Source organism: Anser cygnoides, chromosome W, assembly GCF_040182565.1.
Source record: "Anser cygnoides isolate HZ-2024a breed goose chromosome W, Taihu_goose_T2T_genome, whole genome shotgun sequence".
NCBI classification, from domain to species: domain Eukaryota; kingdom Metazoa; phylum Chordata; class Aves; order Anseriformes; family Anatidae; genus Anser; species Anser cygnoides.
This window is the reverse complement of record NC_089911.1, coordinates 15,780,153-15,792,177: the sequence shown is the minus strand read 5'-3', so window position 1 is coordinate 15,792,177 and position 12,025 is coordinate 15,780,153. Positions and strand designations below refer to the sequence as shown.

At 40.7% G+C, this 12,025-nt stretch overlaps 3 protein-coding genes across 4 annotated transcripts; all 3 read right to left on the bottom strand.

The window, feature by feature from the left end:
* Positions 1-1,763: 1,763 nt before the first annotated feature.
* LOC136788821 (ubiquitin carboxyl-terminal hydrolase 42-like) lies at positions 1,764-3,384 on the bottom strand. Of its 2 annotated transcripts, XM_066987503.1 has the most exons (3): positions 3,211-3,376; positions 2,728-2,882; positions 1,765-2,655 (listed from the first exon to the last, which is right to left on the bottom strand). In XM_066987503.1, the coding sequence occupies exons 1-3, from the start codon at positions 3,297-3,299 to the stop codon at positions 1,826-1,828; spliced, it is 1,074 nt and encodes a 357-aa protein (XP_066843604.1). In that variant the 5' UTR covers positions 3,300-3,376; the 3' UTR covers positions 1,765-1,825. The 2 variants fall into 2 exon arrangements, with proteins under 2 accessions (XP_066843603.1, XP_066843604.1); XM_066987502.1 differs by having other exon boundaries at positions 1,764-2,882; positions 3,211-3,384.
* Positions 3,385-3,651: 267 nt separating this feature from the next.
* On the bottom strand, positions 3,652-5,963 carry LOC136788539 (ubiquitin carboxyl-terminal hydrolase 42-like). The gene is given in 6 exon segments (XM_066987098.1): positions 3,652-3,907; positions 3,909-4,095; positions 4,098-4,377; positions 5,057-5,198; positions 5,664-5,764; positions 5,931-5,963. Coding segments are annotated over 6 exon segments (984 nt in total). The 3' UTR covers positions 3,652-3,666.
* A 54-nt stretch (positions 5,964-6,017) lies between these two features.
* Positions 6,018-11,001, bottom strand: LOC136788538 (ubiquitin carboxyl-terminal hydrolase 42-like). Its single transcript, XM_066987097.1, is given in 8 exon segments — positions 6,018-6,098; positions 7,072-7,136; positions 7,293-7,360; positions 7,524-7,626; positions 7,787-7,897; positions 8,978-9,023; positions 9,026-9,180; positions 10,767-11,001. Coding segments are annotated over 8 exon segments (864 nt in total).
* Between the last annotated feature and the right edge of the window lie 1,024 nt (positions 11,002-12,025).

Here is a 12,025-nt window from a genome sequence, read left to right as displayed (position 1 = left end):
AGTGCACTCTCTGGACTCACTGCACTGCTCCAGCCGCGGCAGCCGCTCCAGCCGCGGCAGCCGCTCCAGCCGCGGCAGCCGATCCAGCCGCTCCAGCCGCGGCAGCCGCTCCAGCCGCGGATGCCGCTCCCACTACTGTGTCTGGGTCAGAGAAACGAGCTGTAGCAGTGCAAGTTGACCCCGCAGAGGGCATTCCAACCCCTGTGGCAGACCCTGCGTCTGGGTCAGAGTTCTAGAGCTCTGGTAACAGATGAAACCGCCTAGAGGAGCGAGAGAGAAGAGCGTAAAGTCACTGTAAATTCAAAATTCCAGAGACGCACTAGGAGTTTATAAGAGAATCTGACTAATACATACGTAAGCGATCTACTATGAGCACTGTGAAGAAGGAGGCAGGAAGAGCATGCTCAGCGTTTACCTCACCTGGAAGTCATTTTACTTTGAAACAAATCATTTTCCAGTAACGCAGACAGCATCTATAGTGTGCTTTGTCATCAATACTGGGAACAAATCCAGCAGTCTAACAATTAGATGTATATTGAGGTAGAACAACAAAGAAGTATGACAGTATCATAATTTGTGCAGACATAAAATTCTTTCAGCTTAAACCCAATGCAAATTTGGAGACTCTTTACATGGCTTCCATCAGCGCATTCCTCTATATTCTTAAACCTATAATAGCAGGGAAAAGAAAAAGACAAAAAAAACCACCAAAAAGTAGAAAAAAAGCTGGATTTTTACGTTACATATTTTTACATATTACATATTTTACATATCCCTCCACATGCTGTTCTGAATAATAGCCAAAATATTCATAGCCACTGTATTTGTTCTCCCCACATAGCTGAAAAAACAACACTTGAAACATATTTTTCAAAACATATTTTAATATCCAGCAGACTGTTCAGTCATCAAGCATTTAAAGACTGTTTTCAATAATCTCTAGATTAATCTAAAAGGAATCCCATAAACATGCTGCAGCCGCTTACCTTTAATATACTCGCTGGATGCGATGGAGCTGTATTTCCTGCTTTCACCTGCACTGGAAGGCTTCCCTTCCTTGTGAGGTTGTTTACTGCCCTCACTTCTGCATTGCTCTCATAAAGAGCCATCTGGAGGATGGGATTCTTCCTTCTTCTCCCGGGTTTTCTTCTGGAAACGAGGATCTAAGTATTCCAAGAAGCCTTTCACTTTCCTGATGTTTCTCCTTTTTCCTCTTTTTGTTACGCTTGCGACTGGCATTGTCAAAGTGGAGCGCAGAGAAATACAAATCATCAAGTCTGAAAGAAACATGCAAGTTAAAAAGAGAAAAAAAGATGTGGCACTTGTTGCATATAGGAAACTTTATTTATTTTACCACAGGGGATGATTTGCCGCATGTCAGCTATTTTGTGGTACTTTGTGCACATGTAACTTCCTTTAGATGCAGCAAACTTAAGCCCTCAGATTGAAGGACCATAGGTCCTGGTTGGTACACAGATCATTAACAATGGTTAGCTCTGGAATATATGCAAGTAAAAAAAAAAAAAAATGTTTTAACCTATTCCAGAATGGTGTGCAGATGTGATTCGAACTACGTGGTCCAAAGCTAGTGCTCTGACACAATTCAGCAATATCTTTCCTGTCTTCACTGATCAACCTAATGATCCCCAGTCATGATCCCCAGCCAGATTATGCTATCTAAATAACTTAGAAACTATGAAAAAAACCCAAAACGAAACATGAGAAGCACCCGGAAAAGAATTAGGAAAAAAACTGCTGAGTATGCTGGAATCCCTGCTTACTTGGATTCCTTCTCTCCCTGTTTATCTTCAGACTTCTTTTTCTTCTAGAACTTCTTATATTTTTTCATGTTTTCACCACCTAAAAGCTCCTTTTCTACCTTTCTGCGTTTCCTTTCTATTTCACTTTCACTACCTTCTGCATGAGTATATTGTCTTTTTCTGTTTCCTTCTTTTGCCATTTTTTGGCGACAGTTCTCCAAATGAGCTGACACAGGTGGAAGTGCATGTCTCTCACGCGAATGTTTTCCAGAATGTTGCTGAGCTACTGAGCAACGATGTGAGTCTGCTCTGGGTGTGCTAAAGTGATGTACATCTTCCTCTCTCAAGAGGGAACCGTGAGGCCATCTGCTTTTGTAATGATAATGCTTATGTGACCTGCTGGAGTAAGTCTGAGTCAATTTGTCAAAGTCTTTATCACCGTGAGAGAACTTTCTCTCTCTGCTGTCTCCTGCTGCATGAGGTGAATAGCAATCCTTGTAATATCTACATTTTTCCCATTTCCGTGGTTCATCTTGATAGTATCTTTCTCTGCTCCAACTTCTTTCCCCTTTGGAATGGTAATATCTAGTGCTATCTTGTTCTGATCTTCCTCTGCTTCGAGATCTGTACTTTGAATATTTTACTGGTCTTCTGCCATTATCAGGGCTGTTCCTTTCACTATGGAAAGATCTGTACCTGCTTCCCTCCCAATACTCCTGCTTGTGACGCTTTTGCTTAACAACTTCCACACTCCGAGAGCACCTTCTCTTGCTGGAATGACCATCTTTTTGACTCTCCTTCTCTTCAGTAGGAGAATGTTCCCTCTTTCTCGGGTAATGCTCTTTGTCAGTTTTTTTAGTCTCGTCCTTTGTATCTTGGCATCTACCTGTAATAGCTAAGGAGGAAAGGTTTTTAGAACTACATTCAGTGTCAGACTTTAGAGAGGAAGTTTGCCGCAATTTCTCACCAGTCTCAGAAGACTCTTTGATGTAGAAAACGTTTTCTTTTGAAATCAGTTCATGTTCATTTGATCTTCTTGGTTTCTCCTTGTCTCCACGGTCATCACATTGGTACTGTTCAAGGTATTCATCATTCTCAGTAGATTTCGGAGGTCCCGGGACACTGCACAAAATAAAAACACGTTTCCGTCTCCCTCCACCTGCTGCTCTGAGAAAAAAGGGGTGGGGGCGACGGGGGAACAGCCAATGTTTCTCCAGATAACGGAGAAAAATGGAAAAACATTCTATGAAGAAACACAAGTTCTCCGTGAGGCACCAACCTGCATCAGCGTGATATGCACAGTGCTGATCATTAGTTCTGTTCGTAACACTGGCCATACAGTACGGAATTCTACTGATTTAAATCCTTCCATTAAATAGTATTAGTAGACAGATAGAACTGCAACGAACTTCCATAAAATCTTGTCGTAATCAGACTGTGCTCATTTTACCTTATTTCCTCTGACAAGCTGTTCAACTGGCTGGCTGTGAGGGATTCCATGATGACTTCTCGAGGGACTGGAGGCATAGCTCCAGGCATCTGCAATTAAAACGCACAAGTCAGCAGACAGAAAAAATACTATTTGTACTGAGGACTAGTCTTGTCAGAATTTCTACATTAAATGCTAAGCAAGACCGCTTTGGGTTGTATGCATTATCTACACTTCAAAGATAACCCCAACTCACCTCCCAAAATCTACTTTATGAAACTTAAGAATTTTGATCTCAGCTCAGCTTAAGCTGACAAGTTCTAATGTCAGCTCAGCTCTGCAAATTCTAATGGCATAATATCACAAAGTGTTACGATCAAATTTGTGCTGTGTTTTCTCAGCATTTCACCTGAATTAGGAACATGATAAACACTCCCGAATACATCATAGGTGAGAAATTCTCGATGGAGCAAACTACTATGTTTCAAGCAATCCATTTGTTTTAGAAAAGAACATCTCAGAAGGTTTAACAGGTTCAACTTGGCAAGTGGAATCATCAAGTTTCAGTCCGTTTTCTTCAGATTCATTAATTAAACTAATAGCACCGTTCAGTGGAACAGTTTTTGGCAGCTCATGCTGGGATCTTCCTTCATCAGCATTCTGACAGGAAGAATGGGAATTCTGCAATGTACGGACTACCTTTCCAACCAAAATTCCACATTGCATTGCAATTCCTTTTAAATAAGCCCTTTGACTCCTCCTCAGATTTTCCTGAAGATTCTGCACCGTAAGGGACTGTGTTATCAGAGCTGAGTTTAGGATTTCCATTCACTGTTGGCTCCACAAAAATTTCAGCAGAAACTCTTTTTTTTTTTTTTTTTTTTGTATTTGCTTCATTTGCTTTACCGACTTTGTGATTGTGGATGAAGGAACAGCCTTGTAGAGATCTTCATCCTCCACAGCACTGCTAAGACAGTCAGGCTGTGACACAGTCTGACGAGCAGGCAATTCATTGTGAATACTGATGGTGATCTTCTGGTTTTTTGACGTATCAGTAATTGAAGGCCTGGTAATCGCCTGTTTTTGAACACAGGCCATTGGTGGTGCTGAAGATGGCCTTTTTAGGGTGACACCAGTGGTATTTGCATCCTCTTTTATGGATCCATTTCCATTTAAACGACTTGAATTCTGTATTTAAAAAGAAGAAATTGCAAGATGGATTAATGCAGACACTGCATTTAACATTTTTAAACATGTCATTCTCCTACTAAGTATTTCTACAAATGGTCTTAACACCTAAAAAGCAAAAAACACTGCCCTTTAAAGATAAATGCAAGTCCCATAAGTGTATTTAATTCCTGCTTTTGGTTTACTGCATATTGATATCAAATTAACATCATTTTTGAAAACCATCCAAACAACTTAACATTACCTAAAGCTATTCCCAAATATATTGCTTTTCCTCTTTAAACATACCCCAAAAAGCCTGGAATAATTGTTCTGGTGCTCAGGAATAAGACAATTTGGTTTCCCTGTCTTAGCTAAAATGACGTCGATAGGAAAAACAAGTCCTCTTTTAAACGATTCGAGGCTTAGTACACTCTACTTAAATTGTCAAAGAGCGTAGCTCTCTGTGCTTTACAAAGCTGTCTAGGAGGTATAAATAATGGAGTCGCATGGCTGCGCAATTTAGCAGTAACCACTGTTTGAATGACTCTGGCCGTATCATGAGGGCTGTGAAGGAAGCTGCAGCGTGGGAAGGAAAACAAAACGAAGATGCCAAAAACCAAACAAAAAACCCCACACCAAACCCCAAACCCACTATCTGTTTGGTGCCATTATCTGCCCTCCCGCTTCCCTAAATTACCTTAATCATATGAGGAGGAAGTCGTGGTCCCAGAAATCCAGCCTGCTTACTGTTAGCCCCCCGCTGACCAGGGGGGAATGAACAGGGATAAGATGGTGCTGCTAAGTAAAAAGCACGTTCTCCGAGCGTCAAATCATAGCGCCTTCAGAAAAGAGCAGTGATCTCAGTTTAGTTTTTCTTTCAGCCTACTCTTGGATTAAATCCCATCCTATAATTTTATAGGAGCAGTTCATACGATATGGAAGCCTTCTCTACAGAAGACTTAGCCAAGACTACAAACTGAAAAGTAGGTAACAGTCTTCCTACTATGACTATCACTTTCAGAGCAATAATTCATTCTTACACCACAGATGACCTTCATTTCTCTCCTTCTCTAAATTAGCCAGCTACAGATAACACATATACAGCAATTTACACAAGTGCTGCAGTTTAAGGCCAAGCAACAAAAGATAATAAATGACAGAGAATCTCAGGTTAGACAGAACTGAATTAGATAAACAATAATCTTTTCCTGGGAGAGAAAGAAAAACACTTGCAAAAAGAAAAGTATCAATAACAGGAGAGTAAATCTCTTCTGAACACATTTTAATATTTATTTCATATTTACCTGATATAAAAAAGTAAGTAAGCTTGCTGACCAAGAACTCTTTTAATGTCAGTACGGACTACTTTTGCATCATTCGTCTGATACCAAAGTCCATTACCAGCCTGCAAATAAAGACAACGATATCTTTAGATGAATTGCATGTTTTCCAAATGAAATCACAGATAGGAATAAAATACACACGTGTCAAATAAACATATAATGAAATCTTTTTCCCTAGAAACAGTACTACTAGTAACACTTTAACTGGTTTGCCAGCACAACCTTTACCCTGTTAGAAATGATGTTGACTTCTACCTTCATGTAGCATACATAGTGTCCTGAGCGACAGTTGATACCATGATGCACCAGCACCGCTTATAAGGTGTAGAGGAGTGGTTCTCCACTTGATTGAGACATGTAGTCTCGGAGGTCCAAATACTCAGGATATTTTACCTCCTAAAGAGAGACCAAGAAGACAGAAAAATTATATCAGAGTACTTCGTGGACTAGCCAGAGAAAAACACTTCCAAAAAACAGAGACTGGAATTATATGAATATATCTCTTGATTCACTAAAAATAAGTCTTCCCATAAGCAACGTTTAATACTAGAAGTTGCAGAGAACTGTTTTCTGACGAATTAGCCTTCTCAGAGGAAAGTATATGCTTCTTGTCAAGCAGGAACTTTACTGATATTAAGAGAAAGAATAAGCCACAGTCGTTAGTCTACAATTATTGTCTGAAAATATTAACAACTTTCAGCTTTGGGGGATGTCCCATTACATGATGACAAAGTTGCATTACAGCGGTAAATATACCTTGTTGATCTTTCCACCTGTGAAATCTGCAAATCTTTTCAGTGATATTGTGAGAACGTTGGAAGAACGGTGTATGGTAAATCTCTTGGATGCAGGAACCATCTTTTTACACCTTAAAAACAAGCAGAGACAAGTGTTTGAAAGCATCTTCTTTTTCGCCCCCAAAACAAACTCGTTTCAATGTCTCATGCATGCTTATGCTATTTGAATAGCATGCTCAGCGTTTACCTCACCTGGAAGTCATTTTTCTTTGAAACAAATCATTTTCCAGTAACACAGACAGCATCTATAGTGTGCTTTGTCATCAATACTGGGAACAAATCCAGCAGTCTAACAATTAGATGTATATTGAGGTAGAACAACAAAGAAGTATGACAGTATCATAATTTGTGCAGACATAAAATTCTTTCCCCTTAAACCCAATGTAAACGTGGAGACTATTTACAGGGGTTCCACAGAAGGACAAAGTCCAATCCACTTTCTAACTACCACCAAGCTCTTATATTTTAACATTGTGTGTGGTTTGGTTTTTTAAGTTAAACAAGTTTAATTTAGAAAGTTATACATGTACTTAAACATCATGAATTATATTTACAAAACATCCTACCTTTATATCCAAAGTGATATCAAGAAATGCCTCATACGTATCCGAAACTGCTTTGCAATTCAAGCACTTCACTGGAAGCAAAATATAAATGCTGAACAATACGTGGAGGAGACTAACTGTCCAAATTCAAGTTGTCGATAGATACTACTTTAGACAAGCTGCAGACTGCTTTACTACCGACAAAATACACAGATCAGTTCTAAGGACAGGAATATTTTTAAAAGTACCTCTTGATCTTAGAAATCCTCCAAATATTTGATGAATGATGGTGGTAGCTTGAGAAGATCTGTCCAATCTGGAAATAAATTATAATCAGACCTCAGAAGATTTAAGGCACACAGTTAACTCTTCAAAGAGTTTTATGAAAACCAAGGATGACGTAGACTTTCAGTTTTGATAGTAAATAAAGGACTACAAGGTGCTAGAGAACGTATAAAAGTGAATTTGTTTATGCTGACTTGGTGCTTCCATTCAAGCACGCTTCCTGCATAGCATCGACAGTATAGCGCAAGAACTCGTGTGCGTCTCCTTGACTGCCAAAACGGAAATGTTGTCCTATTCCTAAATAAGAAGATGATAGTATTTACCTCATTTAAAAATGAAATAATTCTCGTATTTCTAAAATCTCTCTTCTTTATAGTGTTAAAACCATTTATACACATCAAATAATTATTTGAAGATTACAAGATACTGAAAAAGAAACACATCTGAAGCCACTTACGACTGAGGTTATTGATAACACGCGTAGGCTCGATGGCATCAACAGTGCAACGCAGGGCCTGGTTAATGGGAGTCTCCATCGTGCACATCATGCAAAAATCTTGTTCACGACCTGAAGAGTGAAAGAAGAAAGCATCCCAGTCCAGCGAAACAGACATAACTACAAACAAACATATAAGTAACATTTAAACTATAGATACAGTATCCACTCTCCTTGTCCCAACAGTCTCGTAACATTTCATTTCACACAACTTTATAGAAAAAAAATATCCATTAAGCCTGTGTTCAAGTGCATTTTGTGATGAGAAATCTAAAAGACTACTGCAAAGTCACGTTTGTGAAGGCTGACAGGAATGTGAACTCCACAGGCTGCAAAATATATGAGGAAAGAATATTTGACATTGATGATACAGCATTAAGAGAATGTGGGTTATTTTCAGCACAGTGCTGTCAGGTGAGCTTCATGATACAGAGCTACGAGTCCTTTGGGAGAAAGGAAAAACTAAAGTAATGTATGTAATAGTACTTCTGCCCTCCTTTTTTCAACAGGATTCTTAACTGAAACAATTTCTATATACAGGAAGAAAACAGTTAAATTTCTAGGTATCGATACAAAGATACCAGCCTAAAAAGCATACACGTTTAGTACAACATTTAGTTTATAGTACAACATTTTATTTAGAACAAAATCAGTCTAGATTTTAATACAGTCCCACAAAAAAATCTAGTCATGTTCATAACAGCTCATATTGCTTTCTAGGTTTTGGTTTTGTTTGCTTCTTTTTTTTTTTAATTGGTTCAACAACGAACAGACCATTTATTGTAGTGCATTATGGAACCTAGGCTGTGAAGACTAAAGACCTATGACGCCAACATCCTAAATTTTATTGCCTTTCTAGCAGCAGGAAGCCCAAATAGCCCAAATGCCAAATGTTCATTAAATGCATTACTGTCCAATGCACTTCATTATTCCCATGAAGCAAGAAAAGGTCCTTTTAAAAAAACAAACAAAAAACACACATGGTGCATTAAACGCACTCCATATGCTATTCTGAGCCCACTGCTAATACAATGCTCAAAGCCAGCTTCTACAGGTAAAATCAGGCAAGTAACTTTGTCCCACAGAATCACTGCTGTTCTTTCACCTTCAGAGCTATCCAACAGATTTAAAATACTGTTAGAAAGTACTCACATGACTGGCTGTGCTCAAGAGAAAGCATGTAATTGGCAAGTGGGGGGGGGTGTAGGTCAAACACTGTAGAGTAGCATTAAGAAAACGTGTGTTGCCAAGATTGTACAGGCCAACTCCAACACTTTGTGTTTCTTGCCAATCCATACGTATCTTCTCAGGTGGAAAAAGAATCCTTTGTGGCGGAGCAATTCCATCATTAACAACTGCAAGAAAGTTATATTTAAAAAGAGATTTTGTTTGTTTGTTTCTAAGAAAGGCATTAGGTATATATAGGTATAGTAAATATGTAAAGTATATATAGGTATAGTAAAAATACTATTCTGTGGGAGCACCTAGAGGAACTAGCTACAATCCAAAACAGAAAAACTTATTGCAGACAGCTTTAATACCGCCAAATTCAAATTGGCTGGTCAACACAACGTTTTGGGAAAAAAAAGTTTAGTCAACCATTTTAATTTTTCTAAGGCAAGGCTAACTGCCATCCTGTTTTTAGTATCTAACGCCAAGTTCCTCTCCATCTATAATCTTTAACCTGATTACCTCAACTACTGCTTTTTTCCTTATTATAACTTAAACCACAAATTTAGACTTGAAATTATATGGTAATAAATGCAAGGACAATGTAAAAACAAATAACTAGGAATGACGGTACCCCTACAAATATCAGATCTTTTCCTGAGCAATGTTAGCATTCAAAAACCTGTGAATAATGGAAGCTGTGAATAGCAACAATCAAACGCTTTTCTTTGCAAAACAGAAAAGACACGGATGAATCTGTGCATTACAAAATGCTCCCCATATTTCTCTGTCGACTGTAAATATATCAAAATTAATTTCTGTAACGTCAGTCACTTCAGTTGCCTTAGGGGAATCGCTTTGGAAGTCTTTATTCACAGTAGTCCCGTTCTCTATCAGTGCAACAAGTAAGAACTGCATTTTCTACTTTTGTTTTGAAGAAAACGGAGGCAGGATAAAGCGCACGCTTACTTGCGTAGTACTTGAGTAGTAGAAGTCCTGTCACTTAATCTCAAAGAAACAGCCTTTAAGAACTAAATTGCTGGTATGAATGATTTAAAAGGAATCCCCAAACTAAACACACAAAGTAAAAATTTCCATCCAAACTCTATCAGTATTACTTTTAGCTTCTGCAGAACTAGTGGCTGATGCCATTTCTTTCACTTTCGTAGGATTTTAATCCATTACAACTCTGGAGTCTTTTTAATATAAAAATGTAAATGACATTCTCTGAGGGGAATCAGTTATTTATTGCATTTTTGGAGCTTTGCAATTATCTATTAATTATTACCTATTATCTAATAGATAATGGTTGCGATTTATATATAATTGTTGCTCGCGTTAGTAATGGAACACTATTACTTTACTGCCTGCGCTTTTCTGTTTCGTGTGCACAAAGGTACCTGCATTTCGCTGCTACTTTACTTCTGTCTTTCCAGGGCTCGCCCTCTACCGCACTGTCTACTGCACCAGTCATGATGGGTTTGTTGTGATTCTATAATGAGCCTAGCTTTTGAATACACTTTTTCTGGGCGTCACTTTGTGATAGCAAGTTAATTTGTGAGGGCTTATCACTTATGACCTGCTGCTCAGTAGGTACACGCTTGGCCTCTGTTAAGCAGAGAGTCAATCACAGCTTAAGATTTTGTCCAAGATGCCATTCACGAAACTGAGTTTAACCTTGACATAACTGAGTTTAACCTTTAAACCTGAAGCTTCGTTAAAGAATAAAGCAGCACCCAAGCCAGGAAATAGAAGTTAATCGTCACTTTACCCTGAAACGCACGTAACGCCAGTGAGCTATTCTGTGCTGGCAGGATTGCTGCCGGGATGGCCGACGAGGCGGTGGGCACAGGGGGCCACAGGTCCTGCTCCCCGGGGCCACAGGTCCTGTCACAGGGGGCTGCCAGGGGTCTCCAGGCGCCGGGAACAGCGGCAACAGCGGGGACAGAGGGGACAGCAGCGACAGCAGCCGCCACCTCAGCCGAGGCCGTCTCCACAACTGCCATAACGGCCTCGGAACGCCGCCCAACTCGGAGCTCCAGCGTGACGCCTTTTTAACCTGGCCGCGGTGCTCACGGCTACAAGCAGAGCGTTTCCTCCGGCGTGTCTTTACTGTCGGTGCCGGATCGGCCCTCACCCCGAGCTCTCCCTGCCGGGAGGGCTTTGCGGTTGGGGTTTCCCTCCCGCCGCCGCCGCGGGCAGGCGCCGCGCGCAAGGCGTCCGCGCTGGGGAGCAGCACGTCGCCCGCGGCGAGAGCCCGAGGGCGCGACACGAAAAAGCCCCGACGTGCGGACGAGGCGGCGGGGAGACGGCTCTGAGGGAGCCGCCGCTTCGCCCCGCCGTCCTCCTCCCCTCCCGGGCCGCCCCGCCGAGCCCCGTGCGCCTCAGGTGCTGCCCTGAGAGGGCGCTCGGGCACTGGGACAGCTGCCCAGGGCAGTGGTCATGGCACCGAGCCTGACGGGGGTCAAGAAGTGTTTGAACGATGCTCTCAGACGTAGGGTCTGCTTTTGGGGTGGTCCTGTGTGGAGCCAGGAGTTGGACTCGGGGATTATTGTGAGTCCTTTCCACCTTGGGATGTTCTCTGATTCTAGGTCAGCAATCCATTATCTGATGAGAGGTGTGGAGTCATTCAAAGGGAAGAGAGAACAAAACACTTCTAGTTTTCAGAAGCGGGTATTTGGTAACCAAAACGATGATTCCTTTTCTTCTAGAGCAAGTAGCAGCAGGGATCCGCTTTACAATATGCTGGCAACAAGGAAACGAAGAATTGCAAACAAGACATAGGACTTGATCAGCAGCTTGTATACATTCATCGACTTATAAATGAGCACACAGCTGAGCGATAATGCAAAAATTGGACAAACTAAGTGAAGACGTTAACTGTAAATTTTATAGTTTGAAGTAAGCTTCAAATCCCAGAGGATGACTTTGTTGGAACTTTATTCAGCTGAAAACGTGGAAGCCTTGCTTCTGCTTGTGTTAGTTACAGCTCCAGTTTACTTTGGTTGGGAGGGAAGGCATTCCAGACTA